Here is an 18726-nt window from a genome sequence, read left to right on the forward strand (position 1 = left end):
AGCTGTGCATTTAATTTTTTACTACTTTGTAGCCCCATAATAAATAGTTAATGATATTTTTAATATATTCAAAATGTTTGTTTAAATATTTAAGTACACATTCAATTGAATAAGATAATCTCATTTAGAGTAGCATGTGGTAAATGTTTGTTGTATGTCAAGAATTAGACATAAAGATATAATTATCATTGTAAGTAGAATCAGAGTCATTTCTTCTGGCTGTGGTAGACAGCAGTCAGTTTATAAATCAGCTTTGTTTGGTGACATTACTTACAGCTTGTGTGGGATGAAGATGAAGTTTCTGATAGAAATGCCATTCCAATCCCTAGGTTGAGCTCTGGTGTCTACTTTTATTTACCTTGTAGTAAATTTCAAGATGACACTAACATTCTCTCCAATGCTAAAAGTATTTTAAATTATTCCTAGCTAATATCTCTTTCCTTGTTTTGTTGGTTTGGTTTTTTGTTTGTTAGTTGGTTGGTTGGTTTATTGGTTGTTTTTTGTCTTCTCTTTGATTTTGTTGCTTGTTTGGTAAATGGATTGGGCAAGAAACATCTCCAGGTAACTATATCTTGTTAATCTGCAAAGAAGAATATATAGTTAGTTTCTACATGGAATGATTTGATTTTGCTAGAACATTTATTTCCTTGTTTAAAAGAATATTGAATAAAATACTCATTGGGTATCTCTCAGCTTGCTGGGAATACCTAGTTTACTTTTGCTTCTGACTGTACTGGTCAGTTACTGTTCACACTTGAGATGCTGCACTTGTTTGCCATGCACTGGGGTGTGTTCTGCATCCTTGAGATCTGCCTATGTATGCATCAAGAGTTAGTGTTTCCTTAGCCCCCGTGTCTGGAGTGGCAGCACCCTCAACTGGAAAATCAGTGAATGCTAATAGCTCTTTCCTTACTTCTCCGTGCTTGTCACCATCAGCTCTGATTTGTTCTGTTTGTTATGTACTAAGGTGTTTTGTCAAGAATCAGCTTTAAGTGGCTCATTCTTTATTAAGAATTTAAAGTGTTTGTTTTTTAATGTGTATATGTCTGCATGTGTATATGGGCACATTAGCGCAGGTGTCCTCAGAAGTTTACGAGCCACCTGGCATGGATGTGTGGAACTCAGCTCAGGTCCTCTGCCAGAGCAGTGTGTGCTTTTACTCATTAGCCACCTCTCACACCCTTGTCAGGGTTTTTACTGCTGTGAACAGACACCATGACCAAGGCAACTCTTATAAAGACAGTATTTTATTGGGGCTTATAGGTTCACAAGTTCAGTCCATTATCATCAAGGCAGAAGCATGGCAAGGTCCAGGCATGCGTGGTACAGGAGGAGCTGAGAGTTCTACATCTTCATGTGAAGGCTGCTAGAAGACTGGCTTCCAGGCATCTAGGACTAGGGTATTAAAGCCCACACCCACAGTGACCCACCTACTCTAACAAGGCCACACCCCCTAATAGTGCCACTCCCAGGGCCTAGCATATACAAACCATCACACACCCCAAATGTCTTAAGTCTTTTTCTTTTTTCTTTATTTTCTTTTTCTTTCTTTGTTTTTGTTTGTTTGTGGTTTTTGTTTTATTTTTTTCAAGACAGGGTTTCTCTGTATAGTCCTGGCTTCAAATGTCTGAGTCTTAAGTCATAATGAGTTTAGAGTGCTCTGCACACTATTTTGCAAAGGTACCCTTCTCAGGGGAGATACAGTAGGATGGGAGGATTAGGCAGGGCTCTGTGCAGTTTCCTTTTCCTCTTTATAATCTACACTTTCTAGCAAAGGATTCTGCAGGCAAAAGTATTACTCTACTCTAAGAGGAACAAGTGCTTAATGAAATAAGTGAATTTAGAAACATGACTGAATAATGAACTATTTCTTTGCTTTAAATTTTTCTTATTACTAGGCAATATATAGAGTATTATTGTTAATACCTTTAGATAGAGTTTCCCATGAGAAGAAACTGCTTGTTTTAAAGAGGACCAACAGTTACATCATAAAAATTCAGTTTCTTGACAAGCTGTTGGAGCTAAAACAATAACCTTGAAAAGTATCGTTTGTCCTTGCTCCTAACCCATGAACCAACAGTTGTCTATCAAAGCAGTCTGATCATATTTGTTTCCTCCATGAACTGTCTTTATTAAAACCTGTGTCTGCTGGAATGCTCAAAGTCATGTAGACAGACTCAAATCCCAGTTTCTTGAGGCTTTGTGGCCCAGTCTGTTATGTGCATTCTGAATATTACAACCAAAACTACCATTCTTTTCTTTCCTATATAACTGTCAGTTATTTCCTAAATTAAAGATGGTTAACCTTGGTGATTTTCACATTGTGCTTTTGAAGAAATCTTACTGCTTTTCACTTCATGCTGGGTACATAGATTTTGGAAAGTGCCCTAATATGATGATTTTTTTTTAAAAGAAGTAAGTGTAACAAAATATGAGTAAAACAATGAAATAGTTGTAGCAGTTTACAGATCAGAAGCAGAGAAAAGCAACTGAGAGAAGCTACATGATAGAAAATTCTAACGGTGATTTTTTTTTTTTCTAGGTAGATTTTGCTGACCATGTAGTCTGTGGTTAATCTGTTACATTTTACATGCATGAGAGAATACTGTTTTTGTAGTTAGCACAGTTGTGCTTTTATACTTTGATTTTTATTTGCTAAAAATTATTTTTAAAATATTAAATAAGATATTTCTATTTTATTTGATGACCTGGAGCAGATTTGAAAGAGAATAAATAATTAGAACAGAGTTGCAGAAGCTGGCCTCACCCTTCACGTTCTTGTTGCCCTTGTGTGGTTTGTGGGTGTGCTGTCTTGTGCACTTAGTTGAACAAGCCCAGCACCCCAGTGAGGTTTAGCCGCATTTGATCCCACCCTTCACTCTCCCTAGGTCTGAGAGCAAAGTGTTAAGTCAGGAATTAATTTGCATATGTGATGGGAATGGATTCCTAAATCTCTGCTTCCTTAGCTGCACTGTCTGTGACATGAATAATCCAGCATATTTCCCTCATCTCCTCTTGGTGTTCCAGAACTCTGTTACTACAAGTGCCAGTCTCACCGATCCCCTCAGACATTTGTACTGTCTTATGATTTCTTAGCCTGTCTTCCTTTCCCGTGTGTTTTAAATGTATCACTACATTTTTTTAGGTTCTTGTTTTCTTTTTTAAGAAATGTAAGCAAGCCGGGCGGTGGTGGCTCAGGCCTGTAATCCCAGCACTCTGGGAGGCAGAGGCAGGCGGATTTCTGAGTTCGAGGCCAGCCTGGTCTACAGAGTGAGTTCCAGGACAGCAAGGGCTACACCGAGAAACCCTGTCTCGAAAAAACTAAATCCAAAAAACAAATAAACAAAGAAAAACAGTAAGCAAATTTTATCACTGTAATAAATGATGCATTTGTGCAGGGTACATTTAATATAGAGTTACCTCTCATGCACTTTCCATACCAGTGTTAAAATTGCACATAGGCCCTGGAAAGAGGATACCGCCTTGTTTTGCCTTGTACGGCTGAGTTCCCACTGCAGTTCTGACAAGGCCTCACAGTGTCAGGCTCAGGCCTTTACTACACCTTCCTCTTTTACTCCTTCCTTCCTTCCTTCCTTCCTTCCTTCCTTCCTTCCTTCCTTCCTTCCTTCCTTCCTTCCTTCCTTCCTTCCTTCCTTCTACTTTCTCTTCTACACATCTGCCTTCCTCACTTTTGTCTGTTTTCTTTGCTCCTACTGTTTCTTGTCTTCTTTCCTTCATATTCCTTGCATGGCACCTTCTGATAAAAGCCCCAAGGGAGGAGGCTTCCGTGTTAGTGCCAGCTCAGTTCCACTGAGACCTTTGTCTGAAGTGTGTGGCATTTTTGTGACCTAGAGAGAAATATACCACAAGCCATTGAAAAGCTGTTGGTTCCCTCCAAGATAACACACACCACTATTGCAGTTGGGTGTAGCTGCTGGTTTGCCTGGCGCCTTCTGATACCGTGAAAGTTAGACAACAGAAAGAAGGCTTTTGGGTCAGAGCTAGCTTGGGTTTTCCAGGCACTGTGAGCAAAGTTGGTCTGTCTTCAGCATTAGTGCCTCGCTTACTGTCAGCCTCTGGGACACAGCTAAGGGCAACAGCAGTAGCCTGTCGTGTTTTGGAAGTCAGAAGAACCTGACCAACAACCTTGTACTTTCAGTTTCTGAGCTTATTCCAAGTGGTATGTTCACCTGTGGATCTGAACCAAAAGTGAGAGAGAACATGTGATATTTGTGTTTCTGGGTCTGGAATATCTGACTCAATATGATCCTTTCTAGTTCTATCCATTAGCTGCAGATTTTGTGGCTTTGCTTTTCTGTATAACTGAGTAGTATTCCATAGTGTTGTTGTACCACATTTCATTATCTATGAGTCTGTTGAAGGCATTTTATGTTCTATTTCCTATCTATTGTGAATGAATATGGCTGTGCAAATCTATCTGTGGAGTCCTTTGAGCATATGCCAAGGAATGGTCTAGAAGGGTCATATGGTAGATTAATTTTAGCTTTTTGAGATTTTTCTACACTTGTTGCCTGAGGAGCGGGACCAGTTTGCAATCCCACCAGTGAGTGAGGGCTTCCGTCCCCGTCCTTTCCAGTACTGTCCACTGTTGTAGTGGTGGCTGCCACTCTGACTGAAGTAAGAGCGAACTCAGCATGGTTTGGATTTGTGACTCCCACATTGCTAAGGATGGTGAGCATTTTTTTGTGATATTTCTTAGCTATTTTTTTCTTTTGAGAACTCCGTTTAGATCCCACCCCTCCTTTTAAAATGAGTTATTAAGTTTTTTGTTTTTGCTTTCTTTTTTTTGAGTTCTTACATATTCTAGATATTAATCTTCTGTCAGATATAAGCTAACAGATTCTCTTCCATTCTGTGACCTTCCTCTTTACACAGAAGCTTTAGTTTTTTTAAAGATTTATTTATTCTATGTAAGTACACTGTAGCTGTCTTCAGACACCCCAGAAGAGGGTGTCTGATCTTGTTACGGATGGTTGTGGGCCACCATGTGGTTGCTGGGATTTGAACTTAGGTCCTCTGGAAGAGCAGTCAGTGCTCTTAACCACTGAGCCATCTCTCAGCCCCCGAAGCTTTAGTTTTATAAAGTTCCCCATATCAACTATTGATCATAATTATTGGGCAGACGAGGTCTTATTTGGAAACTCCCTTCTTATACCTATATTTTATAGAATATTGCCTCTGATATTCGTGGGACTGTAAAGGCTCAGGATTACAAAGGGTCAGAGGAGCTTCAGCCTGGGATGATACCTGAGATGAGGGTGGCAGGAGTTGGCTGAGCTTCCCTCCCGACCTGTTGCATAAAACTGGCTCCTCAACCCTCAACCCTAGTAAGAATTTACTACCCTGACACTTACCAGGCTTCACTCCTTGCTTGACCTTAAAAGATCATGCCCCTCCCCACCACCTTACAGCCCCTGAGTATGAATATGAAGCACCTTCCAACACTGCTGCCCTGGCCAGTGGTACAGCCACCCAGACCTTGCTGCAGAGGCCCTTGCCACCTTCCCAGGGGCATAAGTATTCACCGCTCCCTAAAACAAGCCAGCTCTCTGAGGCTGTTCCCTGGTAGCTTTTTTTTCCCTCCTTCCTTCTTTCCCTACCTCCTTTCCTTCCTTCCTTCCTTCCTTCCTTCCTTCCTTCCTTCCTTCCTTCCTTCCTTCCTTCCTTCCTTCCTTCCTTCCCTCCCTCCCTCTTTTTTTCTTTCCTTTTCCTTTCTTTTTCCCACCTGCATATCGCTTACTGCTTAAGATCCTGCACTGCACCCACCTGTGCCCAGTTATGCTTCCCTTCCTCTACGCAGCTTGTGGGCAGTGGATCTTGCTACCCCTGGGAAGTGACATGGGGTAGAGTGGCAGTATTTTTGTAGAACTTTCAGTGTCTTTGGTTCATCTAGAGCTAGTTTTTGTGCAATACATTAGATATAGGTCTAATTTCAGTCTTTTATTTGTGGACATTCAGTTTTCCCAGCATCATTTGCTGACAATGATGTCTTTTCTCCAGTGTATGTTTTTAGCATCTTTGTGAAATACCAGATGGATGTAGTTGCATGTATTCATGTTTGGGTTTTCAATTTTGTCCTGTTAGTCTGTATATCTTGTGTGTGTGTGTGTGTACACTATAATAGTTTTATTATTGTGGCTTTGTAATATATTTTGAAGTGTGTAATGATAGTTCCCTTCAGCATTGGTCCCTTTGCCCAGGTCTGCTTTAACTCTCCAGGATCTTTTGTGGTTCCATATAAATTTTAGAATAGTTTTTTTTCCCTATTTCTGTGAGAATGAGGTGTGGATTTTGATTAGACTGTAATGGATCTATAAGTGGATTTTGATAGAATGGCCCTTGGCAGTCTTCTGCTTTACCTCAGTTCACTTTTGGCTGTGAAGCCACATCAATAGCTAAACCTAGTCAGAAGTGACTACCATTCTCTCCTGCTGTGGCAGCTGGGGCCTGATCGATCGATCGATCGATCGATCGATTGATTGATTGATTTTGCCATACTACTTAGTTTATATCCAAGTTTATGTATATCCTTCCTTCTGTGGAAACTGCACTGAGATCAAGAATAGGCTTGATTTATATGCCTCTTAAATTCTTTGTGGACTTAAACTACAATGGGACTGACAGTTCGTGTCCAGACCTTCCTTCCTTTAGACTATTAACTACTTGCTGAAGACATTCACGGACCAGATTGAAAGGCTCTATTTGTGCATGTCTTAGCTTTGAACCTGCAGCAGTAAGATGTGCTACAAGCTAGAAACTTTCCTGATCCAGTTGAGCTTAAATGAGAACTTGGAAGAAAGGGAAGGCAATTAGTTCAATTCCTTTCAGTCTCTAGGCAGTAAATTATTTTTTTTTATTTATTTCCTTTATTTAGGAATGCTTTTGCAGCCATTTTAAAAATTTTTTCATCCAGATGTAGGAATATCTTCACAAAGAAAAACTTCATTGAAATAAAATGGCAGTTTTATTAAAGTTTCACACTTTATTATGTATGTTTCTACCTTTTGCACAATTTCAGAAGTGTGGCTAGATTACATGGGAAGGAACTTTAAAACCATGAGACTCTTGTGATTTGTAAGTCATTTATTATGTTGGGAATATATCACAGTGGGAGAGCATCTTCCTAACACATAAGTGACCCTATGAGAGCATGACCCCTCACTTTCAGAAAGACCTAGAAGGGCAACGTGAACTAATGATGATGATTTTCCATGTAGTTAATTCTTAAAAGGTTTTTAAATGTATTTATTATATGTTTTGTGTGTGTGTGTTGCCTGCATGCATGTTTACCCACCGCATATGTGCCTACAGATGGTCATAAACCTCTAAATAAAGGAAATAAATAAAATAGATGATAGATAGATACATAGGTAGATACTAGATGGATGGATGGATGGATGGATGGATGGATAGATAGATAGATAGATGCAGTGTGATTTGTGATAGCAACTGTAAAATTAAGTAGCTTTATGTGTCAGTGAAGAGCTGAATTACTATTAATTGAATAAAATAATGCATTGCTATTATATGTTGGTAAATAAAAATAATCACAGAAGTATATTGAAATATGCAGTAAGATATATAGATTTCAAGATCAGAGAATTGTCTTTTCATTTGTGTTTATATAACAGTTCTTTTTGGTTTTATTTTAACAATAATAGAAAGATTTACTTTGAATCAAGGATATAGTCCATATCAAAGTTACATTTCCTTGCTAAAATACCTTTCCAATTACATCATTTTTCTCTTGAAAAGTTGGTAAACTAACAGTAGGATAGTCTGATGATTTAACTCCAGATACAAAAATTAATTTGTAAAATAATCAAGATCAGTCTTCTATAGTTATTAGTGGAACCCATTATATTGTTGCAAAAGATAGAACTCATAGAGTTATCTTCATATGGGACAACAGTGTCCATAATTTTTCATTTGGCCATTGGAACTGTCACAAGCCTTTTTGGTATGAGTATAGCTATTGCTCCTATAACACACACTTCCTTACTACCACATTTACCTTTATCGGTGCTCATGGTGGTGAGTTAGCCTGCTCCAGCACACTCAGCACGGGGTACCATTGAGTTCTCAGCACAGCCTCATCTGTTAAAATTCCAGTGCTGGCTGGGGCTTCAGTCTAGGCACTGGAACTTAGCTGAATTATCTTTTCTTTTGTAAGTGGCCGAGTTTAGGCTTCGCATGTCTGTAACTGTTACGCCTAAATCTTGTCTTTTAACTACTCCGATTTTTTTTTTCTTTTTGTGGGGAGGTGTTGGAACAAGAAAAGGCTTTATTTGGTTTATATTTCTCCATTATTCTCAAGACAGAAACTCAAAACAGGGCAGAAAGCTTGAGGCAGGAACTGATGCAGAGGCTAAGGAGGGGTGCTGCTTACTGGCTTTCTCCTCCTGGTCTGCTCAGTCTGCTTAGCCCAAATATGTCCCCACCCACAATTGGTTGTGTACTCCCCCATCAATCACTAATTAAGAAAATGCCCTATAGGCTTCCTACAACCTGATCCTACAGAGGCATTTTCTTAATTGAGGATACCCCATCTCAGATGACTTTAGCTTGTGACAAAGGGACATAAAATGAGCCAGCGCATTAGTCTTTCAGCCAACCTGTTCACTGTCCTGACTCACAATCACCTTACAATCTGAGAGCAGCTTTTGGAGCAACTATATAATTTGATTAAAAAACAATAACAACAACATAGTATATAAAGTGTAGTGTTATTTACTGACAGGCACTTTTATTTTGCTGTACTATAAATATAGTTTTTTTCTGGAATTGTAAGATCTTTTCTGTAAAGAGAAAAACTATTTTACCTTGCATTGAGTTTACAGCAGTACTCCTAGTGGGCTGACATCACTGTCCTCCTAGCATGAGACTTTGTCTGCTTTGTTACAATTATGGATAGTACTCCGATTCTTAGGTGTTCAGGAAATATGTGGCAGAAGTTTAAAAGTAACATATACACATATTTAAACATTTTTTGCTCTGCTGTTTTTCTCTTTCAGTTATCTAGAAAAGTACGAGAAAGTTCATCATTTTGGGGAAGATGATGATGAGGTACCACCAGGCAATCCAAAGCCACAGCTTCCTATTGGTGCAATTCCATCTTCCTACAATTACCAGCAACACAGTGTGTCAGGTAAATACCACTTGAGATTGGCTGGGCACAGGCCCAGAGGGTTGAAGTGGGAAGCAGTCATCATTCAGTGAGTCAGTCCCTACTGTGGACATGAGCATGCCTAAGACCTTAGGCTGACCTACTGTGGACATGAGCATGCCTAAGGCCTTAGGCTGACCTACTGTGGACATGAGCATGCCTAAGGCCTTAGGCTGACCTACTGTGGCATGAGCATGCCTAAGGCCTTAGGCTGACCTACTGTGGCATGAGCATGCCTAAGGCCTTAGGTTGACCTACTGTGGACATGAGCATGCCTAAGGCCTTAGGCTGACCTTGTGGACATGAGCATGCCTTAGGCCTTAGGCTGACCTACTGTGGCATGAGCATGCCTAAGGCCTTAGGGCTGACCTACTGTGGACATGAGCATGCCTAAGGCCTTAGGTTGACCTACTGTGGACGTGAGCATGCTTCAGGCCTTAGGCTGACCTACTGTGGACATGAGCATGCTTCAGGCCTTAGGCTGACCTACTGTGGACATGAGCATGCTTCAGGCTTCAGGTCTTTCGCAGCTTGGCTTTATTTGCTTTTAGAGCCCTTTGCACCACAAATTATAGAAGAAAGTTTTGGGATTTTTTTTAGAGTAAAATTTCTAACTGACTTTTCTTATTAGCTGATCATTAGTAAGTTTATCCTGAATGACCAATAAATGAGAAGAGGGAAGGTCTATTTAAGATTAGACAAGCTGACTATAAGCCACATTAAGAAAACCTGGGCTCAGAGGGACAGAGTGTTAGGGAAGCCAGGAGCCTTAACATGGAGTCTGCTACATTTCATAACGTCACTGCAGTACATAAAGAATGTCAGAAATGTTCTGAATTCTGTCATTCCTAAATGATATTAAAAGACTTTTTTTATTCAAGTGGCATCATTATAGAAATTTCTGTAGCTGCAAAATAAAATAATAATAGAAAATAATTAACTTGAAACTCTGGTAAAGAGATCCTAACAGAGCTGCTGCAGGTTCTAGTTTTCAAGAGTTGTAGGAAGATGAACTAGGGGTACATGTCTTTAGCACTGGGCCTACTCAGAGCAAGATGGGTTTTTCAGGATTGTAAGCATTTACAAAAACTACAGTTGTGTTATGGATTTTTAGTCGGTCATTTGCCCTAGTGCTGAGTGCTAATGGTAGCTCTTTGATTTCAGCAGTGCAACGTCTTCTATTTTATTCTCATGTCTATTTCCAAAATTTCATTCATATTGGATTTGCCTTTGTTTTTTCCACAATGATTCAATAACTGAAGAAACAGAGGCCCTTTTTAATAGTGAGGGTTGCCATTGCAGAGGCTTCATTAGCTGCCGCTTTAAATGGCTGCAGTGAGGCGGGAATCGTGCCCGCTAGGCAGACCCTGACCTGAGCTGTGAGGACTGCCTTCAGCTTTCTGACGGTGAACTGCGAGCTATAAACTGAAGGAAAGCCTTCCCTTCTCGGCTTGCTTTGCTCATGGTATTTCATCATAGGAATAGGAAGCAAGCTCACTCTCTATGGCTTTGGTTTTGAGACAGGGTTTTGCTCTGTAGCCCTGCTTGACTCAGTTGTTCTCTTTCTACTGTCGTCTCCCAAGTGTGAGGTGACAGCAGTGTGTCACCACACCCTGCTGTTTACTCGTACAAGTTATATTCCCTAGATCTGTCTAGTTTACATGGATTAACTTTGTCTAACTAAAACATTTTGGCTTTGAGTGACATGGTTTTTGGCATTTTTGAAGCCTGTGCTGAAATTCTGGTGGAGCTAGATATACTCAGAAGCCGACAGGTAGCACAGATAGCTGAGGGTGACATGCTGTAGAGGCGGAGGCTCATCCATCAACCTGTTAGAACATCCCACTTTTGATATCATGTATCTGTTGCTTTATGATGGGAATCTAGACAGCTGTCTTAGATGTATCATATTTCACAAAGTCTGCACAAGGGATACATGTAGAAGAAGCAGCTAGGAACTTTCTCCTCAGATTGCAGAATACATGGTTCACACCAAAAAGAGATGGTGTTTCAGAACAATGTTTAGGAATTTTGAGGTGCTTTTTCTTTTTTATAGGAAGAGCTATTGCAACTTGATGACACTGTTACACCAATGATTGTGGTTATCACCAATATGAAAGCTCTTCCCTGGTGACTCTTTTAAGTTGTAAGGAAACCTGAGGAAATTCTGTTGTGTTGTGCTTTGTTTTGGTGTGAGTGTGTGTGTCTGTGAAAACCTATGTCAAAATAAAAATTACCTAATGATAAATTTCAAATATTTTATTTAGGGATGAGATCTAAATTAAGAATTCAAAGTCAGTGTCCTTGCTTGGCACAGGGGAAGGTCTGGGTTCCTTTTTTAAGTATCACCCACATAATCAATCCTAGATGTGGGAACACACACCACAACTCCAGCAGGCTGAGTCAGGGTGACCCTGAGCTGGAAGCCTGTCTGTGCTACAGAACAGTCAGGTTTTAAAAAGAAAAGCGTCAGGGGCCAGGAAGATAGCTCAGTGGTTAAATCACTTGCCATTCAGCCATGAAGGCTCAAGTTTAGGTCCCCAGAAACCCCCATAAACACATGGCAGCCCAGCCGGCTCTCTAGGTGTGTGGATACTCTCTGGCTTACATTGAAAGACTCTTTCTGAAGTGAAAACTTAAGGGTACTTTGGAAAGTCAATTGTGTTGGATGGTGTTTTGTTGGAGCAAACACGTGAAGGAGTGTTTTCCTGAAGTGGACACAGGTGAAAGGCTTGTGAAGAAGGAACCTTTCACTGAAGCAGACACAGGAGAGAGATGTTTATGTGAAAGGATACATGATGAAGGATTCTTTGCTGACGACATGCATGTATTGGTCCGCCTTACACTGTGTAGCTGAGCTCCATTTGTTAGGACTCCATAGAGAGAAACACACCAAGAAACTTCTGGTGGTGTGCCTCGGTTCTTGCTGCTTTTGTGGACTTGGGCTGATGGGCAGAGTGACGTCAGTGGAGACGGACATACCGAGGCAAGACCTGTGGAGGAGAGGTGATGCTCCTGTGGAGGAGAGGCGACGCTTGGAGGGATGTAAGAAGGGGCTCGCCAGACAGTGACGGATGCTGAGCTCGGCTTGCTGGGACAGCTGACTAGACAACGTTGGTCTCGAATCTTCCCTGACCCTTGCTTTGCTGACAGAGACACAGCCTAGAACTCCTGGTGTTCCTGCTGACTCTTGCTGAGGCTGAGGCCTGTCTGCTAGGTCCTGCCCCCACTGCTGACTCATGGATGCTATCCGACTCTACCCAACTAGACTGCTGGTGACCTGTGGTGTGTTTGCAAGTGGATTGAGCTACTATTGCCTTTTAACCTATGAACTGAACTGCTGATTTCCAGACAACACAGATGGAAGTTGCTCCAAAGAACCTTTCAAAACAGGTCCACTCGCCTTGCCCCACCCTACCCTACCCGCTCTTTTCCACTACCTCTGGTGATTGGTGGCCTACAAGGGAGGTTAAAGTAACCGTCATTAAAAGTAGATTTTGAAAAATTAAAGTTACATCTTTAATTAGTGACTAAGTGGCTAAGTGCTGGTGATTTTCACCACCACCCTTGGGCCTCCATGCACCACAAGCACACAAACACATCACTGTCATGCATCAAGAGAACGGGGATCTGAATTTTGCCAAGACTATTGACTCTTTTCCCCAGTGACTTTAAAGAGCAGAAAATGTTGAGAAGTTTCTGTTTTGAGTGTAGATTATTCAACACTGATACTGATATTTTTGTTTGAATTGTGCATAGATTTTAAAGGTTTATCTAAGTGGGTGAGGTTTGCTGATGAGCAAATGCAGACAGGGCCTTGTGCATGCTGGACAAGTTTGAAATGGCTGTACACCTGGCTCCTTCTAACCTGAAATATGTTTGAAAACCTATATAAGACAACTCATTAAAATTACTAGAACTCTGTTTTAGAGCTAGTCACTGTTATACCGATTGTTGACTAAACAGTCCACAATCTGACAGACATTTGGATGGTAATTATAGTCATTGCCAACATTAACAGAAAGACCACCTCATGGAGTCCCTGCAAGAGATGTCAACAGCCCTCTAGGAGGAATCTTCTCTAATTTGAAAATAGAAAGAAATGGTTGCCTCAATTTTTAATTTGTTAACAGTGATATGCTTCAGTAAATTTTAAATGAAGATTCTTAAAAATAAATGACTGATCCTGTCCTGATAATATAGCTCCCTGGGCATGGAGAGGGGAGACTTTAAAAACCTGTGGGTATAGTTTTAGTGAGCTTATAGTTTAGTAGTTGTCCAGCTTGGTTTGAAACATGTGGGATGAAATAGGCTTCCTGTCCAGGCACTCCAAGTCCTCGAGGTGATGGCTGTGTTCCACTCATGTTGTCTGGCTGACTGGCTCTGAACGAGGTCTGCCATGGCAAGTACGGGGCTTAGATTATAAATGGAAACAGTCAGTCCTCTCTACCATGTGCAATCCAGTAATCAAACCTCAAGTCATCAGACTTGGCTGTAAAAACCTTTCCCACCCAGCCACCTTTCTAGTCTAGATCTGGATCTTACTGTCCCGTATTTTCTCATACACTCTCTTTAGGAATCTTTACCAAACCTAATATGATTAAAAATACTTTGTATTTGTTGGTTGTATGGTAGCAAAGTTTATTGTTAATTATATGTGTGTGTGTAGATAGATAGATAGATAGATAGAGATAGAGACATATAGAGAGATTTCTATTCTTCAGTAACAGATTAAGAAATTCCAAGATTATATTAGCTTGAGGAATTTAAATCCAGATCAGTTACTTTTATAATGTAGAAACATCGAAATCTATTCCTGTAACCCTAGATATCTTTCTGCTTTTTAAGATATTTGGGAAATTTCATTCATCAAAATCATAAAAATAATGTATATATTCTGTGTTTGTGTAGTAGAGTTCAGCTCTGGGCATTCGTCTCAGTCACCTTCTGTCTTGCGTTGTGAGGCAGGATTTCTGGTTGAGCCTAAGCTCAAAGTGGGCAAGAGCAGTGGCCAGCAGCATTGACGCTCTTGCCCACGCCTTCCCCATGCTGGGAGCACAGCTCCAGGACAGCATGGATGCATTGCTTTGATGCTGGGGACTTGAAATCAGGCCCGTCGCGTCTGTGCCACAAGCATTTACCAGCTGAGCCTTCCCTGGGCTCTGCCATGCGTTCTTGTTCAGGGTTGAGTTGTGCAGAGAATCGTTCTCAGTCATTTGCAGCTCTCTTCTGTATCCGCCATGATTAGTGGTGTTTCTAGAATATTTCAGAATGGAAGAACTGTCTATTCAGATGCTGGTGTTGAACCACATATGATGTTGAGTTACATATGTTGCTACATATGTAGCAAACCTGTAATTCTATAACTAGGGAGCCTCAGTCAAGAGGAGTGTGAGTAGATCCAATCAAAGCAGCACACTAAGACCACATCTCAAACCCACCCCTCAGAAACTATTCTTTTCCCTGTTATATATGTAAAAAATTTTACTTGTATTTTATAGAAAAGTTTTGTAGGTTGTTGTTGTTTTACATTTTAAAGAATCCAGGTATTTCTGAAGTGTTCAGAAATGTTTAATCTAGACATTTTCTAACTCTTACTTTCTTAAACTAGTGACAGCTTTATTTGAAAATTGTCTTAGGGTGTTTGTCTAGTGCTCTGGTTGCCAAGGCCCAGATGTACTATAACTGTGTACTTTGTTTTTGCCAGTCTGACTTAGAAAGTTTTGTTAAGTAGATGTTTTAAAATCAGTTCTCACATATGAAATCATTTTACTTTTCTTTAGGAAATAATTTCTTAAGATCCAAAAACATAGGTGGGTGTGGTCATGCACACCTTTAATCCCAGCACTTAAGAGGCAAAGCCAAGTAGATCCCTGAGTTCAAGACCAACCAGGTTTACAAAGTTAGTTTCAGGAAATCCAGGGCTACACAGAGAAACACTGTCTCAAAAACAAAACAAACAAAAAATACAAAAACAAAAGTAAAAAATGTACAATTACTTTATATCGGAATTAAAATTTCACTTTGAAACAATAAGAATACTACCTACTGACTGGGAAGTTTTGGGGAAAAAAATATTGAATAAATGATTCTTCTCACAGATGCTAAGGGCTGGCCAGGCTGTGAGCAGGGAGTCATAGTGTACTGCAGTGGTATGATGTGCTGCAGCAATTGAGAAAAGCATCATCACAGTTCCTCAGACAGTTATGCGACCCAGCTCTGTGACTTCTAGATATTTAACCAAGAATAATGGGGTGTCCCCCAAAAGTCCTACACAGGAATGTTTATAGGTACTTATACTTATAGGTAGAACTAGAAATAGTAGAAATCCCTTCATCTGGGACATGATGAACTGTGTCTAGAGAGGAATGGATTACTGATTCATGTGTCAATATGGACCTCAAAAGTATTTTGTTAAATGAAAGATAACAAATACAAAGGCCTATGTATTCTATAATTTTATTTACCTGACATTTGAAAACAAAACAGAACCTAGGAACAGAGCACACTAGGGTGGAATTGCAGCAGAGGAGCAGGATTGCTGTGACTGTTGTTAGAAAGCTGTGTGTATTGTTTAAAACTTTTAGGATTCTAATGCTAAAAATTATGGCTTTTACTGCTATCTCAGTAAATCCAATGAAATAGTGATTTGCTATGGCTTCATCGGCGATATCCAAGAAGGTAATTGCATTTTAATATTTAAAAATATTTTTTAACAACTAGTAAGCCTGAAAAGTTAAAAAAGAAAAATGGACCATTTTAATCAGTTTATAGTTTACTCTGAAGAAAGAGAGGGGAAGGTAAGAAAAGCATGGTCTGCTGGATGCTCAGCAGAGAGCAACCTTAGCCGCCCTCCAGGACTAGCTCACGGTACAGTTGTGGGCTCAGCAGACAGCAGCCATAGCCGCCCTCCAGGACTAGCTCACGGTACAGTTGTGGGCTCAGCAGAGAGCATCCATAGACTCCCTCCAGGACTAGCTCACGATACGGTTGTGGGCTCAGCAGAGAGCAGCCGTAGCCGCCCTCCAGGACTAGCTCACGGTACGGTTGTGGGCTCAGCAGAGAGCAGCCATAGCCGCCCTTCCACGGTTAACTTGCAGCATGCTGCTTTGTGTGTTTTTCCTTTATTAGATTATCTACGTCAAAGTTATGGGTTATCTATGGATTTTAATTCGCCAAATGATTATAATAAACTGGTGCTTTCACTGTTATCTGGACTCCCAAATGAAGTGGACTTCGCTATTAACGTGTGTACTCTGCTGTCAAACGAAAGCAAACACGCCATGCAGCTTGAGAAGGATCCCAAAATCATCACCTTGTTACTCGCCAACGCCGGGGTGTTTGACGACAGTAAGTGTTAGTGGGCTTCAGATGCAAACTTGCCATGGAAAGCCTTAAGAAGGAAAATCTTTATAGCACACATTTTATGAATTTATTGTAGTATTTAGAGATTTGTGGGTTCTTTCCCCCTTTTACCTTTAAAAGCTAGTTATTTGCAAATGAATTCATTTTAGTGTATTTTGATTCATATCAAGTTGTTAACTTTACAAACTATAGCATTTGGGATTATCTAGCAAAGAGTGTTGAGGATTTGCCATAGACTTATTTTATATAAAAAATAAATAAGGATGGTGTAAGAATACATAAAAATCAGCTTTTTCCTCCGCCTGAACTGCTTCAGACTATGTAAAGAAGGAACATCGACAGTTATCTCTAGTTTTGTTGTAACTTTGACTATCGAAGTTTGTTAGATTTCTATCTCAGATTTGTAAAATAAAAAAAAAAATTAAGCTGCCTTCCAGTCCTCCTCCTGGAATCACACCTCCTGAGATTAATTATTGTTTATTAAATGCCCAGGCCATTAGCTTTGGTTCATTCCCTGACTAACTTGTAACTTATTGAACCAGTCACACTATCCTCTCACGTCCACATGCCTAGTTACCTCTCCTTCAGTCCCTTCCTTCACATCTCCCTCAGTACCTCTCCTTACCCTATCCTGAGTTCAGCGACCTACTGGCTTATGTCCATCTTGTCCTGGCTCTCCTGAATCTCTCCCTGCATCTCTTTACTCTCTTACTTTTCCCAGAATCCTCTCTTCCTTCAGTCTCCATCTCTTGCCTCACCTCATTGGCCATTGACTTTTTTGTTGGCAGGTGTGGCTTACAAGAGATTCTCTCTACACATACTCATTGGGTATTTTCGTGTGGCATTTTGATCCTTCAAATATACCTCAGCACTTAATATAGAATGGAATTTGTAAGGAACATTTATTTTCACGTCAAAATAATTGGAGTCTTGCTATCTGGCTATTGGATGGAATTGTGTGTTAACAATGACTTGTAATGCATAACACAGGATAACTTGATTTGTTTTGATGGTGTTCTCATGTCCTGTATATCGTCTCACATTCCTTCGGCGTATTGCACATGCAGTACTGCAATCTAGAATGTTAAGTTTACCAAACCCTGACATCTCAACAGTTTATCTGGGTGTCGTGGCGCTCCTGAGGAGGCAGAGGCAGAGACAGGTGGCTCTCTCATCTATGGCTGTGGCTCATGGCAGGCTAGCTCTGTCTGCATAATGATGAATCTCTGTGTCCAAAAGTTAAGATCAAAAAGATCACCAAGAACCCCAGTGGCTCAGTCCTTGCCAAGCACAGGGCCTGAGCTGGGCTCCTCAGTGCCCATCTAAAGCTGGAGTGTGCCAGGATGCATCTGCCAGCCAGTCTTCCTGTGGAAGAACCTGGAGGTTCTGCTGTACCTGATTGCGAGGCTTTTCAAAATGGAGGTTGTCCTCTGACTGCCACACAGTGTGGAGCATACTCTCACATACAGAGCTCAGTGGTGGTCCAGTCTGCTTGTTTGTTTATTAGTTTAAGTAATTATCCTGTGGAGACTTTCTTATGGGGATTTTATTTACTAGCATTGTTTATAACAAATGTCTTGCTCTATTCTTTAAGTATTAATCATATAGTCATTTCTGAAATCAGGATGGGATTTTGGCAGCCTAGCTCTCTATAGCACCACTATAGCTCTTTACTGTGTATTCCTCCCGACAAAAGGAAGCTTATATAGGAGCATTTTTTTCTTTACTATGTATATAACTTTTTTAAAATTGGGCATGTTTTTAAAGATTTAGTTTTAAACTGTGTTTGTGTATATGTGTGCACATGCGTGTGCATGCCTGTGCACAAGAGCAGTGCCCACAGAGACCACAAGTCAGATCTCCTGGCCTGGAGATCCAAGTGGCTGTGAGCCCTCCTGTAGGGGTGCCCAGAACTGGATCCTCTGGAAGATACTGTACACAGGCTTGACATCTAAGCCTTCTTTTCAGCTACCAAAAAAAAAAAAAAATAAGTTTCAGTTTTGTATTGCTAGGGATCAGACTAGGGCCTCATATGTGCTCTTAGCAGTAAAATATCTCTAGCTAGAGTTGTGTGTTTTTAATGAAGAGACACAATGTTTGAAGCTCAGTTACAAAGATTGCTATTTACTAGTACTGTGATTTACTATGAAACAATTTTATCCAACACAATATAT

The 18726-nt window shown here is 40.4% G+C and overlaps 1 protein-coding gene across 1 annotated transcript in view; it reads left to right on the plus strand.

Moving 5' to 3' along the window:
- Window positions 1-18726, plus strand: part of Arid2 (AT-rich interaction domain 2) — a 116988-nt gene that overhangs the window by 48683 nt on the left and 49579 nt on the right. The window contains exons 4-5 of the mRNA XM_052160851.1: window positions 9036-9169; window positions 16319-16537. Coding sequence (XP_052016811.1) covers window positions 9036-9169; window positions 16319-16537 — 353 coding nt within the window. The remainder of the gene's footprint in view (window positions 1-9035; window positions 9170-16318; window positions 16538-18726) is intronic.

Source organism: Apodemus sylvaticus, chromosome 17 (genome assembly GCF_947179515.1).
Source record: "Apodemus sylvaticus chromosome 17, mApoSyl1.1, whole genome shotgun sequence".
Lineage (NCBI taxonomy): Eukaryota > Metazoa > Chordata > Mammalia > Rodentia > Muridae > Apodemus > Apodemus sylvaticus.